Consider the following 20226-nt stretch of genomic DNA (forward strand, 5'->3'; position numbering starts at 1 on the left):
GTGGCCTCCACCCTAAGCCTGTCCCACATCTGTCCACTCCTCTGCCTTCATCCAAACCATTTCATCTCGTTCTTTGTTTTTCAGCAAACTCCTGACCCATCTCCCTGCTCCCACACGGCAGCCCCATTATCTTTTCAAAGACACACTATTGCGTGACTCTTTTGCTAGAAACCCTCCTGTGGTTTTCCAGTGCCCTCAGTAGAAGATGCTGCCTCTTGTTGACTGTGGCTCCTAGATCCCTAACTGATGGGGCCCCAGGTGTCCTCCTTCACAGCCACCTGGCCCACTCCCCTCCTGCCATGCTGTCACAACCTGTTCCCCGAGCCTGGAAGGCCCCCACCTGCCACCCTACCTTTGAAGGGTGGGCTCCTTCTTGTCGTTCCCTTCTCACTCGGAATGTCACCTCCTCCAGACCAGCAGCCAGCCTAGTCCCTCGAGGTCATCCTGTTTTAACCCTCTGCATTCCCTACACTACCATTTAATGCTTTCCTTGTTCGTCTCTGTGTTTCGCTTGTAGAATATAAGCTCCCAGAAAGCAGGGGTATTTCTATGCCCAGCCTTCAGAACTGTGCCTGGCTCTTAGCAGGTGCTGAATAAATATCGACTGAGTACACGTCCGTCATCTCACAGTGTTGGCCTCCTCTGCTAGCACCCAGACCACCTCCTGGGGAACTTAAAAAAAATACAGGTCCTTGGGCACCACCTCTGGGGATGCTGATTGGGTACATTTGGGTCAGGGTCCTAGGAATCTGCATTTTGGCATAAAAATTTTTTATATGGGTTTTAAAGATTATAGTCCATTTACAGTTATTGCAAAATACTGGCTAAATTTCTTGGGTTGTACAGAACCTCCTTGTGGCCTGTCTTACATCCAGCAGCTTATACCTCCCACTCCCCCACCACTGTATTGCTTCTCCCCCCTCCTCCCCACCATTAACCACTAGTTTGTTCTCAAGATCTATGAGTCTGCTTCTTTTGTTATGTTCATTACTTCCATTTTTAAGAGTCCACATATAGTGGTATCATACAGTATTTTTCTTTCTCTGTCTGACTTATTTCACTTAGCATAATGCTCTCCAAGTCCACCCATGTTGCTGCAAATGGCAAAATCTCATTCTTTTTATGGCTGAGTAGTATTCCATTGTGTATATATACCCTACATCTTCTTTATCCATTCTTCTGTTGATGAACACTTAGGTTGCTTCCCTACCTTGGCAATTGTAAATAATGCTGCCATGGACATTGGGGTACATGTATCTTTTCGAATTAGCGTTTTTGTTTTGTTTGGGTATATAACCAGGAGTGGAATTGCTGGGTCATACGATAGTTCTATTTTTAACGTTCTTTTTTTTTTAATGGAAGTCTTGGGGATTGAATCTGGGACCTTATACATGATGCTAACTAAGCATGTGCTCTACCACTGAGCTATACCCATCCCCTATTTTTTTTTTTTTTTTTGAGAAACCAGCATAGTGTTTTCCACAGTGGCTGCACCAGTTTACCTTCCTACCAACAATGTTCCCTTTTCTCCACATCCTCACCAACATGTGTTATTTGTGTTCTTTTTGATGGTGGCCATTCTGACAGGTGTGAAGTGATATCTCATTGTGGGTTTGACTTGCATTTCCCTGATGATTAGCGAAGTTGAGCATCTTTTCAAGTGCCTGTTCATCTGCATTTCCTCTTTCAAAAAATGTCTATTGAATTCTTCTGCCCATTTTTTAACCAAGTTGTTTGTTTTTTGATGTTGAGTTTTTTGAGCTATTTATGCATGTTGGATGTTCATCTCTTATTGGGTCATATCATTTGCAAATATTTTCTTCCATTTAGTAGGTTGTCTTTTTACTTTGTTGATGATTCCCTTTGCTGTGTAAAAGCTTTTAAATTTAATTAGGTCCTGTTTGTTTATTTTTGTTTTCATTTCCTTTACTTTGGGAGACAGCCAAAAAAAATATTGCTGCAATTTATGTCAGAGTGTTCTGCCTATGTTTTCTTCTAGGAGCTTTATAGTATCCAGTCTTGCACAGTTAGTTCTTTAATCTATTTTGATTTCTTTTTGTATATAGTGTTAGAGAATGTTCTAATTTCATTCCTTTCCATGTAGCTGTCCAGTTTTCCCAGCACCATTTATTAAAGAGACTGTCTTTTCTCCATTGTATATTCTTGTCTCCTTAGTTGTGGATAAATTGACCGTAAGTGCATGGGTTTATTTCTGGGCTCTCTATCCTGTTCCATGGATCTATGTGTCTGTTTTTGTGGAGAATCTGCATTTTAAACAGAGGCGCAGGTGTTTCTGGGCAGGTGGGCTTGAGACTTCGAGGAATGTTGCTCTTGGTCACCAGCACTTACACAGCTAGTGTCCCGTCTGAGCCTAAAGCATTTCTGGGAAGTGTATCTTAAAGCCAGAGATTCTAAATTTATATTAAAAGGCTCATAACAAAGTTTTTTTTCTTTTTCTGGACAAGTGATACATTCACAGTGTATCAAAGATAGAAACAATACACAAGGCTACACTCTTGAGAAGTCTCCCTTACGCTCTCCTATCCAGCCCCTCCCTGGCCCCCACCTAGGAAGCCACTTTCATGAGTTGCTTGGATAAATTTCTGGTGCGTCTTTGTGCAAACGCAAGCAAATTCCAGCATGTATTTTTATTTCTCCCCTTTTCAACCTGCAAGGCAGCAACCCACATGTGCTCTTTAGCATCTTGCTTCCCGTTCACTTAACACCATCGCCGGGGAAATTTCTCCTATCAGTAGGTAGAGAGCTTTTCTTGCTTTTAAGCTACCTTGCATTCCCCGTGGGGGAGATGTCTGAGTTTATTAACCAGCCCCAGAGATGGACGCTTGGCTTTTACTTTTATGGGGAAGAGGGCTGTAACCAGCAGCACATCATCTGGCTCCTACATCATTACTTTGCACGTAAAAGTGTGCAGGTGTCTCTGCAGGGTGAATTCTCAAAGCAAATTACCGGGCCCAGGAGTCATATGCCTTTGTAATTTTGATGGCTGGTGTCAGATTTCTCTGACCATTCTGCATTTTCACTAGCAATGAAATTTAATACCCCCCAGTTTCCTATAATCTTTCTCGTCAAATGTGCTGTCAAATTTTGGCATTTTCACGATCTTGATAGGGAAGAAATTCTACCTCAGTGTAGTGTAGGCTTTAAAAAAAATGGCTCTATTTAGACATAAATGACATGAAATAAATGATACATTTTCAAAATGTAAAACTTGACTTATGAATTTTGACATCTGTGCAACCATCACCCCAGTCAAGACAATGAACATATCCATTACCCTCAAGTTTCCGTATGACACCTTCTTCCACACTAACCTGCTTTCTGTCACTGTAAGATTGAGCGCATGTTTTGGAACCTTTATATAAATGGAATGCTGTAGTATGTACTCTTTTTTGAGCTGTTTTTTCCATTCTGCATCATTATTTGGAATTTACCCATATCCATTTATCCATTGTAATGTGTATATTAATAGCCTTTTTAACTGCTGAGTAGTATTCCATTTTATGAGTAAGCCACAATTTGTTTATCCATTCACTAAGGGGTGGAGAAAGAGGAGGCTGGAGGACATGTAGATGGTTTCCAGTTTGGAGCTATTGAAAATAAAGCTGTTACGAACATCCATGTACAGTCTTTGTACTGACATATGTTTTCATTTCTCTTGGGTAAATACCTACCCCTTGAGGCAGCTGGGATCTTGGTACCCAGAGTGTGAGTGCTTACATCCCCTTTGACCTTCAAACCTTTTCTCTGCTTCCTGACCCTGTGGGATGGACGTGGCTTGAAGGAGGGCCACTTTAGGACCCTCTAAAGCATGGGGTCCGAGGACATGGCCCCTTTGCCATGGACTAAGCTTGATTACAGCTGCACTGAGTATGCTCTTTTGTAGACATAAACAATACTAAGGGTTTTTGGTTTGTTTGTTTTGTTTTTGTTTTTGTTTTTAAGAAATGCCCATTCTTTGAAAAGTTCACATTCTGGGATACGAGACAGAGGAGTAGAGGAATCATCTGGATCCTAGGTAACAAGTGAGTGAAGCAGGCATGACTGGGGACCACAGTGGCTCTGAGGAGCGTTGAACTGACACCTGCTTCACATCCTAGGGCATTGATCCAGTCTGCCGGCCAGGATTTGCTGAGTGTCTGTGTATTTTCTAGGAGCCACTGTATTTTTGCAGGTGCTGATGATCACCCAATTAATACATTTTCAGAGATCTGTTTGCTTGGTGGCGTACCAGATGAGGAAACCAGCACTTTTGCAGGGTGATAATTTACACGGTGGAGGGAGGGTCCTGGGGTAAGCTCCAGGAGGGCAGCAACAAAGGTCTGTTCACTACTGTTTCCCATAACATTGCCTGGAGCATAATGGACATAGTGCGTTTTTGATGAGTGCAGGAAGCAACATGTCCGGGTGGGGTGTTCTCCAACACTGTGTCATATTTGTTAGAGGTGACTTGCCTTGAGGAGAGGGCACTTGGGCTGTTATGAAGTGTGAGTAGCATCCAGGTGGCTCCTGAAGGCTGGCGTGGGAAGGGCAAGGGTGGGGAGAGGGGTGGAGAAAGAGGAGGCCGGACAGGGAGGGGCGTTTCTTGTAAACTCTACTAAGGGATTTGAACGCCAATATTTAAACTTCTTGGGAAACCACTGATAATGTTTAAGCAATACAATGGCACGCTAAGGTGTGTATTTTTAGAGATCCCTCTGGCTGCCGTGGGAGGGATGGGCAGGAAGAGGCCGGATTGGGAAAGGCAGGGAAAGCACAGAGGAGGCTGTTGAAGGAAACCCAGACAAAGATGGCATGACCAGCCTAGCACAGCCGCCCAGGGCAGAGCTCGGACAGATTTGTGGTGACGGGAAGGAAGGGAGCAGAGCCAAGGAACCTTGGAGAAGGTGGTGGCATCCAGCATAAAGGGCCAAAGCAGTGCTTGACATTTTCTTCCAGGCTGGGTCTCCATTCTTGAAGCCACGAGAAAGGCTGGGACATGTTTTTATTGTTGTTGTTGTCATTTTGAAATATAATTCACACTCTGTAATAGTCATCCCCTTAATGTGTACAATTCATTGTCTCCTGTATGCTTACAAAATAGTACAGCCACTGCCACCACCTAGTTCTAGAATGTTGTCATCATCCCCCAAAGAAACCCATCAGCAGCCCCCTCCCAGGGAGCATCAAGCTGTCCTAGAGGCCTTGTCTTCGCCCTGGTCAACTGATAGGTCCCCTTGTGACCTCAGGGAAGTCCCCACCTCTCCTTGGTCCCTAAAGGCCCTTCCAGCTATGACCCCATGTGTTGATTCTGGGTGGACAAATTGTGTTTTAGTCACACTTCCGTGACTCTAAAGTAATGTTTAAGGATTTTTTTAATGAGAGGAGGGCTTGTTTCATTTTATTTCTTACAGTAATAGAACACAGATCATTCTACTATAACTAACACCCCAATTAGCATCTTTGCATAAACCTTTGCCTTCATTTTAGGTGATGTAAGTTACACTTCCAGAAGTGGAATTATTGGTTCAAAGGATATTTAAAGTTGTCTGCACATGCTGCTAAATTGTTTTCCAATGAGATTGCAAGTATGTTCCATCACACCCTTGTCAATTTAGTGCCTGTAAAAGACTTTGATCGTTTCCCTGGCAAAATACAGATGATGCGTGATTGTTTTAATGCGGATTTCTTGGATCACCAGCATAAATGAATACATTTTTCAGGTGCTTCTCAGTCACCTATCGTCCCATTTTGTGATGTGTCCCTTCTGACCTTTGTCCCTCCGTCCCCTGGGAGGGCTGCGGGTTGCAGAACGCTGGTGGTGCTGTGTTCTTCACATGTGAGCACTGGGGCCCCTGCAGTCGCGCACAATGACCGGGTTTTTTGGCAAACTCTCCAGAACTTAGACAAGTGTGTGCTGGTGCTTTGGGAACTCCTGGTTTTTCCTAAAAGACCCCAAAGCATTTCAGCCCCATGCCCCTGCCCCCCCCCAATGCCCTGAGAGCAAATTTTCTCTGGAGGTAGATTGGCTTTTTGAAGAAGACCAAGAATTTCTATGCTGTGATGTGGGCGAATCAAGCTGCACAAAAGCCAAACTGGCCATAGCGAGTTCTGTTTTGCATGATGGGTGTGACTTTGCCATGTGGAATTCCTCTGAAGATGGAAATATCTTTCCATTATTGAAACTCCAAGTTTCTGAGAAGCAAGGAGAGAATTCAAAGGAAAGTGTCAGTGGGCCCAGAGGGCCCAGAGGCCCCAGAGCAGGAACCTTCCAGAGGCCTCACTGGATCTTGTTTTCATAAAAAAGAAAGTCACTGAATTACTCTCCTCACATTTTCCTGATGACTTTGCTGCGGGGCATGTCCCCTGACTGAGAAGGAAGCAGAGAGACAAAGAGCAGGTGAGGTGCCAAGGGCCTGTGAGTCACCAGGGGACCGGCTGGGGGTCAGACTCCCGCCTGTGTGGAAGCTTCTGGGCCCCACTCCTCAGGCTGCCGTGCGGCCGCAGTGGGAGGTTGGGCCTGTGGCGGCCCCTGTACCTCGACACTGAGGCCAGTCAGCACTGTATGTGGGGGACTTGGGGTCTGGGTTCCCCACAGCGGGGCACGTCGGGCCCTGGTGTGCCCCCAGCTGCTGCTGGGGAGACCTGTCTTAAAGGCATTGGGGACAGGTCAGTCCCACCTGATGCTGCGGCCACCAGCAAAGGGACTGAGGACAAGTTTCTCAGCCTCCCTGAGCCTGTTTCCTCAGCTCCTGGGGCTTCACCTCCATTTTCCCGTGAATTCAGCTGAATCTGTGCCAAGTGCCTTTCTGAGGACCAAGGACAGCTCACTAAATGGAGCCACCGTTATCCTTGCTTCAGGACCCCTGGGAAACTCCCTCTGCCCCTGCCTGTCACCTGTTAGCCCTCTCCCCCTAGGCACAGGGTAATTTCCGGAAGGCAGACCGACCTTAGCCTGCTTTGCTTGAATTATCCAGAAAACCCAGGAAAGGGGGAAAGCTCTGTATTTCGCGTCAGGTAGAGCTGAGGGCCTCCTCCCTCCTCAGTCCCGCCCCACTCCGCCTCACCCCTGGGTAATGCGCCCACTCCTACCCCCCCACCTTACTCTTTCTCCCCTTGGGGGCTCCCAGATGACTTGCTAGAGTAACAGCAGTTAATTTGAAAGAAATCTTAATGGGTTGTGCCCAGGTAGCATGCCATGCTCTTGTTTCCTTTATTAATTTATTGCTTTGTGTATTTGCAATCCCGTTATTGGCTTATTATTAATACATAACAATGGGATTTTTTAAATCCAAATTTCGTTTCTGCAGCCCCACTCCCCAGAGGACACCATTTGAACAGTTGAGTGCCAATCTTTATCAACTTTTCTACACATAATCCAAGCTTGAGTTTTTATGTCTTTTGTTTTCTACAAAAATATGGTCATGACCCTCAATACTGTTTTATTTGCTTTTTTCCTCTTGCTGCATGACGTACGGCCTTTTATGGCAAGCCGTGAGAGGCCGGCCTCACTGGTTTTTAGAGACTTCTTGGTGATTCATGATATCCCCTGGGTCCCTGTTGGTAACACTGAGATGGCTTCCTGTCTTCTGCAGTTACAAACCATTCTGCAGAGCACATCCTTGTGCACATGGTTTTGTGTGCAGGAGCCAGTGTATCAGAGGGACCAATTCCTAGAAGTAGAATCCTGGGCAAAAATATCTCTGTTAAAAATGTTTGATTGATATTCTGAAAATAACTCTCTGACTAAGCTATGCCAAAATCAACACCATATCCCACGTCACCCCATATCACCATGGCGTTGGTGTTCCTGTTTCCTAGAGTACTTGCCAGAGCTGAAATTATAAATCTTTTTACTATGCCCATCTGGTAAGTGAAAAATGCTGTATTACAGCAAGTGAGGTTGAGCTTTTATCTTAATGTTTATGGGCCATTTGTCGTTGCTCTGCCAAGCATTTTACCAGGCCTCACCATTAATGCCTAGTAGTGATTGTGGGCCCTTTTCACGTGTTTATTTGTATATTTGTATATTTCCTTTTGGAGAAATGTCTGTCAAGTCCTCTGCCCATTTTTGAATGAAGTTGTTTGTTTTTCTATTGTGAGTTTTGTGAATTCTCTATATATTCTGAATATTAATCTCTTATCAGATGGTTTGCACATTTTTTCTCCCATGCTGGGAGATGCCTTTTTATTCTGTTGATGTTGGTTTTGACGCACAAAGTTTAAAATTTTTCATCAAGTCCAATTTGTCTATTTCTTTCTCTTGTTGCCTGTGCTTTTGGTGTCCTCTTATTGAAGAAATCATTGCCTCATCCAGCATCGTGAAGTTTTTGCCTTATGATTTATTCTGGACGTTTTAGTTTTAGGTCTTACATTTAGGTCTTTGATCCACTTTGAGTTAATTTTTACATACGGTGTTAGGTAAGGGTTTAACTTATTCTTTTACACGTTGATGTCTACTTTTCCCAGCACCATTTATTGAAGTAATTGCCCTTTTCCCATTGAATGCTATCGACACTTTTGTCAAAAATCATTTGACCATGAGAATTTATTTTTGGGGGTCTCTATTCTATTCCATTGGTTGGTATGTCTGTCTTTTATACTAGTACCACACTATCTTTTTTTCTTTAAATTCTGAATAGATCTTTATTTTAATTGAAGTATAGTCAGTTTACAATGTTATGTCAATTTATGGTGTACAGCATAATGTTTCAGTCATACATATATATACATATATTCATTTTCATGATAGATTACTACAAGATATTGAATATAGTTCCCTGTGCTATACAGAAGAAACTTTTGCTTATTTTATATATAGTAGTTAGTATCTGCAAATTTCAAACTCCTAATTTATCCTTTTCCTCCCCCTTCATCCCCTGGTAACCATGTTTGTTCTCTCTGTGTGTCTGTTTCTGTTTTATAAGTAAGTTCATTTGTGTCTTTTTTTTTTTTAGATTCCACATGTAAGTGATATTATATGGTATTTTTCTTTTTCTTTCTAGCTTACTTAGGATGACGATCTCCAGGTCCATCCATATTGCTGCAAATGGCATTATTTCATTCTTTTTAACGGCTGAGTAGTATTCCATTGTATGTATACACCACATCTTCTTTATTCATCATGCTATCTTGATTTCTGTGGATTTGTAGTAAGTTTTGAAATCAGGAAGTGTGAGTCTTTCAGCTTTGTACTTATTTCTTCAAATATTCTCTCTGCCCCTTTCTCTCTCTTCTTCTGGGACTACTGCAGTGCATATATTGGTCCATTTAATGGTGTCTCATGAGTTCTTTAGGCTCTGTTCACTTGTCTTCAATCTTTTTTCTTTCCGTTCCTCAGACTCAATAATTTCCATTGTCCTACTTTCAAGTTTTCTGAGACTTTCTTCTGCTCAAATTTGCCTTTGATTCCCTCCATTTCAGTTATTGTACTTTCCAGCTCCAGAATTTTGTTTTGGTTTCTCTTTAGGTTTTCTATTTCTTTACTGATATTTCCATTTTATTCCTACTTTGTTTTCTTAACTTTCTCCAAATCTTCTTTTACTTTTTGAGCATCTTTAAGACAGTTGTTTTAAAGTCTCTGTCCAGTAGATCTGCCATCAGGTCTTTTTCAGGGACAATTTATGATGATTTATATTTTTACTTTGAATGGGCCCTACCATCCTGTTTGTTTGTATGTTTTGTGTGGTTTTTTTTTTAACACTGAACATTTGAATCTAATAATGTGGTAGCTCTGGAAATCATATGATCCTGATGTTTTTGTTATTGTTTTTCCTTTTTTTTTTTTTTAATTGTAGGCTGTCTCTGAGCCAAGGACCAGCCTGAGGTATAAACTTAAGGTCTCCTCAGGTCTTTTCTGAAGCTTTCCCTGGGCATGCACAGTCAGTTTCCAATTTTCCCCATATGCCCAGTTGTTTTTGAATGTTCTAGTCTTAATGCCTGGCTCCGAAAATGGGAAAAATAGAAAAATAAAGGGAGAAGGAAAGGGCACTGGCTCTTTCTATCCCTTGGGAGTCATTTCAGCTGGAGGGGAAGGGGCTTACAACAATGTGGGGGAGGGGTAACAACATGGCCACCTACCTCTTTGTTTATATATCTGTGATCAAAAACAGCAATCAGAACAGAGCATAAACAACCCAAATATTTAATAGAAAGAATTAGTTATGATACAGCCATGCAATGAAATGCTATGCAGTCCAAGAAAGGAAGGAGGAAGTTCTCCTGTGATGTGAAGTTTTTCACAAGGAACTGTAAAATGGAAAAAGTAAATTTAAAACAGCACATAGACTCTTGGATTCCTGCCAATGAGAAAAATGTTCTGATTTGGTAATACCACACTTTCTTCATAACTGTAGTTAATGATCACAGCTAGGTCGGGGACATTTTTGTCGTGTGCAGTAAGTGGTTTTTCCAGCAGTTAAACTTCATCAGATCATGCTATGCTGAGATGTTCCATGGTGGTGCATGCCTAGGGGTACCTGTTATAGTTAAAAGCCCCAGAGGCTAGAATCAGGAACAGCAGAGTCATTCACAACATGGTAAGTGAGTTCTGCTTTTAAATTGATTAAGAAGGAAGCATGTGTGTTATTTAAGTGCTATGAAGTGCCAGAGTTCATTTATTCACTTAACAAACATTTCCTGAACAGCTGCTGTGCATCTGGAATTGTGATCAGGGCTGGAGTTCCTACTACCCTCGCATAAAGAGATTACTCAAAGTATCACAGAGAAAATAGTAACGGGAGACAGCAACCTGTGGGCAGCACTAAAATAATGATAAAGAAGGACAGCTGACGGCATCAGATAGCAGCTCACTGAGAGTGGGGACTGTTTTGTTATAGCATCGATGTTCATAGCACTATAATATATGGAATTTAATATATAGAATTTTCTAAATGAATGAGTGAATGAACGAATGAATTTATCGAGTCAGTGTTCTAACAGATAACAGAAAACACACTCCAATTAGGATAATTTGAGAAGGGTCTATTCATAAATGGGCCTATAGTTGTGTGTGGGCTGTGGGAGGAACACGAGGGATAGTGCAGGAACCCAGGTTGATGGAAAGGCATTGTCATACACCTAGGCTGGAGAGGATGAGGGGAGAGAGGTTACTGGAACTGGGAGGGAACCAGATTCGCTCTCTCCCTCCCTCCTATCGCCTGTCAAATCTACTGGGGAGCCCAGCTGTAACCACCAGGCTGCCAAGAGCACATCTGCAGATACCTGCCACAAACTCCTGGGGACCTGCTTCTTTACAAGCATTGCCTCAAACTCTGTGAAATGAGGAGTATCACCCCCATTTTGCTGAGGAAACAGAATGAGATTAGCTGGGTACGTTGCCCCAGTTATCATTCGAAAGATGTAGAACTACTGTCCTAAGAAATGCCAAAACATTTGTGGAAATTTAAGCCCTGGATGGACCATGGTGACCATAAAGACAGCAGTGTGGCCTGGTGGCCCAGAGCCTTGGGCTCCAAGGACAGACTGGGGAGTTGGGAGGTGAATTACTTTTCTGGGCCACAGTCTTCCCATCTGTAAAATGGGATGTGACCCATCTTCAAGAATTTTTGTGATGATTCAATAACAAAGATTATAGAACTTGGCACTTGGTAAACCCTAAACAGCAGGTGCTATTAAAAGAAAACCTCAACTCATATAAACCATGGAAGGGTTAAGTTTTGGGAAACAGGCCAAAATGCAAAGCATGTGTTTCTTCTTGGGTGGTTCATTTTTTGTTACTTTATACTTGTATTTTTCAGTTTTTGACCATGAACATGTATTAGTCTGATATGAAAACAAGTTGCTTTCCCCCGCCCCTGCCTCCATTCATCCTCCTTTCCATCCTTCCTTCTTTCCCTCCCTTCCTCCCTCTCGCCCTTTAATCTGGGGCCTTTCTGTGCCCTCTGCCTGTTTTCTGTGTGGGGTCCTAGCCCCCTGGACTCCGTGCTCTGAGTGGCCACATGGCTAGTGCCTGCAACAGTAGAAGACCAAGTTCACCATTTGGAATTCAGTGACCTGATCCACCTCCTCGCAAACATCCCCTCCCTCCTGGGAGCTGGGAGAGTGATGAGCAAGGGCCTGAGGCAAAGATGTGGCTGTTCAGAACTTTTAGACTTTGATCCTCGTTGGCATGTTTCCAACTGGACTTCTAGTGGCTCAGCTGCCAGGAACAGACACCCTTGGCTATGAGATGCTTGGTGCCTGATTAGTTATATTAATATTTATCACAGTCCTGCAAAATGGGTATTATCTGCATTTTCCAGAGAAGAGAACTAAGACTCAAAGAGATTAAATAGATCTGGCCGAAATCATCCATCCGGCAGAGCCATAGCGAATTTGAGCCCTTCTGCCTCCAAATCCCATAATGTCATTTCCTTTCTCATACTCTCTGAAGTCTTCAGTACATTTTCTGGAGACTTTAAGTTTTCATTTTCTCATGATCAAAACAATACTGGATCATAATAGAAAATATGTGAAGCAGGAAGAACATGTTCACATAGTTACGGCCATACTGTCTACAAATTTGTATCTTGATTATTTTTCCAAGTAACATTATAATACTTGCCTTGTTCCACGGAACTAGAAATTCTTTGTAAACCTTATTTTCAATGGCTGCTTAATAATCCCTCTGCTGGGTATCCCATCATTAATTTAAACAATCTTCTATTGTCGAACCATCCAGTGGTTTCCAGTTTTTCTGTCAGCCACATTGCTGTGAAGGACATCTTCTTATTCAGAAAGCCTTTTCTGTTTGTCCTGTTTCCTTAAGATAGTTTCCCAGAAGTGGAAATACTGGTTCAAGTACTTGTTCGCAAGTGGAGCCCTCACATGTATTGCCAGATTATTCTCCCAAAAGGTGGCCCCATTCCTTTTCCCGCCAGCGGAGAGTGAGAGGATTCTGAGGGTGGGTTCCTGCTCTAACCGTCTTTTATTTCTTTCCCCAAAGCCTCATAAAGAGAATGGCCCAGAGCGTGGTGGAAGTTATGGAAGATGCGAAGGGGAAGGTCCAGGAGAACCTCCTGGCCAACGGAGGTAGGCCCCAGTCCCTGAAGCACACTTTCATGGCACTTTCCCAGCTCATTCCTGCCCATCAGTGGCCCCAGCTGTGGCCGCACATATTGGCGGAAATGATACAGTCACCACGGAGACTCCAAGCTGACACATGGGATGGGCCATCCACCCCACTTAGAGCTCAGTGGCGCTGCTGTTTTGAAGACGAGCCCCTTTACAGCCTTATGATCCTCTGTCTCATTCTAAAGGGTCTAATGGTTGGTGTCCCCACCCCCACCTTCTCTATCACCTCTGCTCTGTCCCACGAGGAATATTTCATCCCTGTCCCCCAGTCGATTTATCCCTTTCCCTAAATGAGGCTGGAAAGTACCTTCATTGCTGAGGAATGCCTCAAATCTAAGCCTTCCGTTGTGCCCAGTAAATAGATGAGGTTTAAGCCAAAAACGCTTTGTGTAGCGTGTTTGCATGTGGAATTTCTGTTTGTATTTGGACTCTCCTCTGTGCTAATAGGATACATATTTAGATTCCAATGTCGTTTTGGTCCATTAATTATGGACATACAATCAGTGCACTTAAAATGTGCAGGACAAAATTTCTGAGGCTTAGGAAACCTCAGAATTAGATGCTCATCTGTAGAGTGACTCTATGTGTGAGGATATCCTGAAAAATGAGAGCATATATTCCATAATTCACATTTACATTATTTATGGCATAGAAATCCACATTTATTCCCCCCTGGGAACATTGGAAAGCTGTTTATTTATTTTATTAAATTTATTTTATTAAATTTATTTTATTATAATTTTTATTAAATTGACAAATGGAAATGTCCCCAGTCCCCAGTCTGATCTTGGTTTTGTATGTGAATGTGGTCTAATAACTTCACCTTATTACGTTGCAGGTTTGAAGGAAAAAATGAAATATCTAAAGAGTAGGTTGTGCGTTGTTTGCCATGTGCGTGCCTGGTGTGACCCCGCATGTCCTTGGGAAAGGGGAATCTCAGGCTGGTTGTGGGGATACAGTGACCAGGTTATGATGGATTTCTCAAGTGACAACCTCACAGCTTGGTCACCTCATCCAGATAACACAGATAGCAACTTCTTTTTTCCTTCCCCTCTTTCCTGCGTCTCCCTTGCCTCCCCCAGCAGCCCCGCATGCCTCCTGGAATGGGGAATGCTTTGACCCTAGAATTCAAGATGGGCTTTTGTATCTTTTGGTTGGTGGTCTGCTTTTTGCCCTGATGGCTGTCCCCAGCATCCTCCCGCCTGCTCTTGGAGGCTGGCCATCTTGTGGACCCTGACAGTTTAAATGCCAGGCTTGGCTTTGTGCTGCTTTGATTGGGGTTCATTCATACCAGGAGCCTTCTTCCCTCGAGCCGTTGGGGCAGTCCCTGTGACCAAAAATGCCATTTCTCATTTCTGGCTTAGAAGGTGCCATTTGCTTTGGGGTTTCTCCAGTCCACTCAGACTGGTAGAATTAAAGCCAGCAAATCCTTTTTGGATGAACACAAATCTTTATGGATTTAGAAGTTACCAAAACGCCTTCCCAAATGCAATCTGTTAATTACACTGAGATTTCCTGCTGATGTTAATTTAAAAAATTATTTTGTTAAAGTGATCAACTGGTCTTACTTCCCAGCAGGTGACTCACAGGGCCCTAGACGGAAGAGCTGACTTAACAGTAGAGAGCTACTTTTCTATGTAAAAACTTGGTCTTTAGGAATCAAGGATTCAAGTTCACATTAAAAGTGATCAGAATGCTTACATTCTACTCAAAATTCAGGTCAATTAAAATTAGATGTTATCATTACACAGTATCCATCCCCTGTCCACATAGCACTGAGCCGGTTGCCTTTCTTCTCAGGAGAGAATTCAGCTTTATCTGTTTGTATGTGTCATCATCTCTAGGCCTCCTGGAAGTCGGGGCCCCACACCTTCCAAGACTAGAGCTTCTCAGTCTTGTTCTGTACACCAGCCCTATGCAAACAGAGGTCAGGGCGCTGGGCAGAGCACGTGGCCGACTCCTAAACCTTCATAAAGGCTCTGAAAAGTGCTCCTACCAAGAGGCCTTTCAAACAACTTAGTTTGGCTCAGGCTTTCCTGGTATTATTTGAATGGGGAAATATTTTTTGTCTGCAGAGCATCCATGTTAACTAGTGACTGTCAGAATTCACTGGAGGAATTCAGTGTTGTCCCCTGCCAGTGGGATTTTAACCTGACCTCCTCCAGGGCACACCTGGGACTTGGGGGCAGTGTTTCCTGGCAGGCCAGCAGCACCAGCCTGGGAGCAGTCAGGCCTAGACCCTTGAGACCTTGGCAGGTCACCTCCCTGGGACTTGATTTTCTCACCTGTCAATGGACTTAATCTCTTTCCGGACTCTTTGCTTTGCCCGGGCACTTTTGTTTTTGTTGGTTCTTTGCCTTTTGCTACGCTTCAAGCGTGGAAGGACACAGACATGTTGGATTGCAGCAGACGCTGAGCAAACACACCGTGGTCTGGCCCGGGCCCTAGACTGTGCGGAGTCATAACCCGCTGGAGGGGTCCTTCATTCTGCTGCTGCCCGGAAGGCCTTGTTTTGGTTCTTAGATGAGATCATTGTTGCTCAAGAGCAGCCACCTGTGTCCAGCGTGTTTTGATTCGGAGTGAGCTTACCTGGTTCCTGGTCTGACCTCATAGTTCCTCGATCCAAGCCCCGCACTGCTCCCTGGAGCCCAGGCCTCGCTGACTTCAGCGGGGTGGGGTGGTGGGGGCTGTCCTTTCCTGATCAGGCGGAGAGGTAGCCCGCAGAGCTGGGAGCACGGGGAGGCCCGGGGGCTGCTGCATTGTTGTTGTTTTTTTTTCCTTTAAGAGAATTTTTTTGGGAGGGTGGGGAGGGGAGGTAGTTAGGTTTGTTTATTTGTTTTTTTTCTTTTCTTTCTTTTTTTTAGTAGAGGTGCTGGGGATTGAGCCCAGGACCTCATGAATGCTAAGCACACACTCTACCCTCCAGGCTGCTCCTTTCTAAAGGGGAGGATGGTCCCCAGACCGCATTCTTACCAAAGGCAATGTGCGTGGAGGAGGCAAAACCGCCCTTGGATGCTTGAGCCAGGGCAAGGGGCAGCGTCTGGAGCTGGAGCCGGTGCTCTGGACCCGGGAGAGGATTGTGTCAGAGAAGGAGGAAGTCACAGTCACAAACCATAGGTTTCTCGAGGCTTCTGCAGAGATCTTCAGGTCTCCTTATCTAACCTCTGCCCTCCTTCTTCAGATCCTTGTGCTTGGCTACTGAGTACCAAATGTGCCGGGTGCTGGCCGTTCAGAGATAATTGCCCTCCAGGAGCTCGCGGTCTGGGGGACCGACCACAGCGCCTTAGGTGCTGGGAAGGACATGGGAACCAAGTGCTTGGGAGCACCCATGAGGAGACGGGCTACGTCTTTAAGGAACTACAGGAGTTCTAGTGGAAAGGCGGGTGCATTCTCTTTGGTCTGAGTACCATGAAGGCCTTGGAATTTGTGAAAATGCAGGAGATAAGAGCTTGTCTGAAATGTATCTCTTCCAAGTGACCCAGATGGTGTTAGTACAATACCCCGGGTTATTAGGAAGGTTCTTGCATGGGGGACTTGCTCCCTGCTGGGCGCTGCCACAGGCTCTGGGGACACAGAGATAGTCAGCTGCCCTCAAGCAGCTGAAAGAGCAAGGGGCCTGAGGGTGATCGTGTGGTGTCCTTACTGCGACGGGACAGGTGAGCATCTGCAGGACAGTGGGACAGGCTTTCAGGAGCTGGCCTCCATCCTGATTCTGTAGGACAGAGACAGTGGTGAGAGAGAGAATGAAGGGCTGGATGGAGTGGGCTTGGCTTGGGTGGTGGTGTGTCCACAGGGTCTGGTGATGGCAGAGGGGGGAGGAGGAGTGGGAGGGGCCCTCGGAGCACACATCTGCCCAGCATCTGCCCGGGGCGGGTTCTTCCCGGGCCTCTGGGGCGGACGATGGCTCCCACCTGTCAGCGTGTGACCAGCACAGGAGGCGTGTGACCAGCACAGGGGGCATGTGACCATCATGTAGGGTTCAGTAGCGGGCACAGGGATGACTGCTGGCACACGAGGAGTCTTTTGTGACCTTCTGATTCTGCCTCTGCCATCATCCAGACCTTAATTCAGTTCCTCCCAAGCCTGGATCCTTCCTACAAAGTCACTTCCCTGCTGTAGTGTGGCAATCCCCAAATCCACATTAATAGCAAGTTAATACCAAAATCTGTACCAGTCAGCTTGGGCTGCTGGATCAAAATACTGCAGACCAGAGGCTTAAACTACAGCCATTCATCTCTCACAGTGCTAGAGGCTGGAAGTCCAAGGTCAAGGTGCTCACACAGCCCTTTCTTGGTGCAAGCACAGGGAGAGAGGGAGAGGGAGCTCTCTGGTGTCCCCTTATACGGGCACTAGTCCAATTGGGTCAGAAACCCACCCTTGGTGTCTCAGAGGCACCCTTGTAGAGCCTGGCACCTTTGGAATCTGAAGCAAGGACCTCTCTAAGTTGGTGACCAGGAGGTATGGGTGTGTGGTTTTGTGAAGGGGTGACAGTGGGGGGGTCCCCGTCCCACTGCAGCGTGGCTGTGCTTGGGGGAGGATGGGGCGGGGGTGGGGGTGTGGCTTCCATGTGCTCACATGCCTCGTCTCATTTTCTGATAGAGGTTATGTAACTCTCTCTACGCCAGAGTTTTCTTCTTTCTAAAATGGGGGTAGTAATAGTACTGAGTGGGAGTGAAGAGTAAATGAGATAATTCATGTGTCCTGCCCAGGGTCAACCACACGTAAGTGTCAGCTACTGCAATAGTCTTCGTCAGCATCGTCATCCTTTTCTTAAGGCCCTTCTGACCCTCTTTGGGCTGACAGCTCTGCCCGCAGGCCGGTTCCCTCCTTTGAGCCCCACTTCATTTACGTCTGCTTCATGGGGACCTATCCACCCACATACCAGACTCATGCTTGTGCCCAGCTGGGCCCACCTCCTCTCTCCTCTGCTCTCCCCACACTGCTGCCTCCAGGCTGCCCGGCGTGGTGAATGTCCTGTCCTCCCACCCAGACCCCCAACCTGGAAATCCAGCTGTCCCCCAAGCCTCCTTCGTGCTCCATGGGTGACTGCGCCTGCATCCTGTTGAGTTGGCTCCAGTCTCTATTCCCAGGGCTTTGGCCCCTCTTAGCTTATCCTCCTCTTTCCCTCAAAGCCCCAGAGAAGCCTCCTCTGAGCACGGATGTCCTTGCCTGGCGACAGCAGCCCGCAGAGGCTTGGTGTCCCGGCGGGCTTGGTGAGCTCTCAGCACTGCAGTCAGAGTTGGAGGGATGTGTGTCCACCTCCTGGCGCATAAGAGAGGCTCCGTAAGTGAGCCTGGTGTCTTTGTCGCCACAAGAGGAGGTGCAAAGGTGACTTTTCCCAACCTTGCCCTGGCCATCCTGTCCCACCTCTGTCCACACTCTCTGGTCCATTGGCTTGACCCAGGGATTCCCTGCGCTCCAGCTGTGATGTTCACTGGTCCACCCTGCCTGACACCCAGCGCCCTCTTTCACTGGCCACCTTCAGCCCCTGCATGAATATGGTGTCCCAGCGAAGCCCTCTGAGCCCCTGCTAGGATAGGAGGCGGTCCCAGCTCTCCCGTCCTTCCTCAGCCCCTGCTCCCTCGTGTTACTTGGCTCATGGTGCTGCCCTGTTTGACTAGTTTTCTCCCCAGGAAACTGAGCACCTTGACGTCGAGGGGGCTGTGGTTTGCTGTCCAACTGAATGTTGAGGGAGCAGTGACCAGTCCTTTTCATCTCCTATAAGGATACGCTGGGAAGGGCCGGCGTCCACATCACCTGGGGGAGAATCCAAATAGCAAGGCCCATTTTTCTGGGGTTCAAGGAATTCTGGGGGCCACCTTAGCGTGTCATACACAGACTGGGGTGTAACCAGCAGCTAGCCCCCCGGGTGGCACCTTTAACTGTGCCTAGAGCTCACCTGAGGAGAATAGGCCCTCAAGGAAGGGGTGTGCAGACACTCCTCTGGGTCCCCACTTCTCAGGTAAAAAGACTGAGGAGCAAAGAGGTTTACTTACTAAAGTGCTCAGGGGCCCCTCAGTGCTGCTGTCTGACCTCCAAGCCCCCTTCTCCACCCACGGCCGGTTAGAGAGAATCACAAACACCCCTGAGGACACAGGTTTAGGTTTGTTTTTGGAGAAAGTTAGGGGAAAAAGGAAATTTGTTGAGAAAATGCTGATTTGTTCTACTCACTACAGGCTTCCGTATAAAGGATATAACCTGACATCCATGGCAGGGATTAAAAACTACAGTCACAAACTCCAGTATTTTGCTAATGTTGAAAATGCCTTCTTTAAATAAAACAGGCGTTTGTGGCGATGGCCTCTGTCTGGGGCTGGGGTGCGGGGGACAGGAAAGTGGCTCATCTTCCAAGCAGATGGCACCCGCGATGGGCTGTGGTGTCCTTGGGGGTTGGCCTGAGGCTCTCTGGCGTGCCGGTGGGCACCTCGAAACAGAATGATAATCCAGCAGAGTGTGTGGCCGAACCAACTGGAAAAGGAGGAGAATGTGCCTGGTGCCTGGAATGTCTGACTTTGCGGCCGCCTCCTGGGAAGCAGGACCTCCCTCACGCCCGTCTCTGGGGCGGCAGTTTGAGAGTCTGGGCACAGGAGTGCACCTGTTACAGCGTCCCCGGGGCTGTGACGCACTTTTCTGAGGGGTTTAGGGGCTGCCGACCGTCCTGGCTGGTGGGCAGCTAGCTGGCTCGACCCTCTGCTCCTGCGGGGAAAGTCTCCTCTCCCGGAGGGAGCCCTGAGTCTGTCTTTCCGTTTCTCTAATTACTTCCTTGGTTTAAGGGGTGACATTCGGCTCGGGTGAGACGTGGGCAGTCTGCTCGTCTGCTGAAGTGTGTCTGTGTTCTTCCAGTTGACTTAACATCCTTTGTGACTCGCTTTGAATGGGACATGGCCAAATACCCCGTGAAGCAGCCGCTGGTGAGTGTGGTGGACACCATAGCGAAGGTAAGAGAAGGGCCTCCTCCTGGGGGACAGTTACATTTCTGTGGCTGGGGACATTGATGATCTGGGGGGATCTACACTGTGTTTGGATTCTAAGCAAAGCCAAGAGGGACTTTCCAGGAGGCCAGGGGTCCCTCCCCATCTTGCCAGCCCTGATTGGGTCCCAGTGAGTTTGTGAGGTGGCCTTCCATATCCCGGGCAAGGTCAGAGACCTTTGGGT

General features: G+C 46.3%; 1 protein-coding gene across 5 annotated transcripts in view; it reads left to right on the top strand.

The window, feature by feature from the left end:
• The window catches only part of ATP6V1C2 (ATPase H+ transporting V1 subunit C2), a 50466-nt gene that overhangs the window by 12446 nt on the left and 17794 nt on the right, over positions 1 to 20226 (top strand). For 3 of the 5 annotated variants that reach the window (XM_032497027.1, XM_032497026.1, XM_032497029.1), the window contains exons 4-6: positions 12944 to 13029; positions 13910 to 13939; positions 19915 to 20009. In XM_032497027.1, coding sequence (XP_032352918.1) covers positions 12944 to 13029; positions 13910 to 13939; positions 19915 to 20009 — 211 coding nt within the window. The remainder of the gene's footprint in view (positions 1 to 12943; positions 13030 to 13909; positions 13940 to 19914; positions 20010 to 20226) is intronic. The other 2 variants (XM_032497030.1, XM_032497028.1) reach the window with 1 other exon arrangement.

Source organism: Camelus ferus, chromosome 15, assembly GCF_009834535.1.
Source record: "Camelus ferus isolate YT-003-E chromosome 15, BCGSAC_Cfer_1.0, whole genome shotgun sequence".
Taxonomy (NCBI): domain Eukaryota; kingdom Metazoa; phylum Chordata; class Mammalia; order Artiodactyla; family Camelidae; genus Camelus; species Camelus ferus.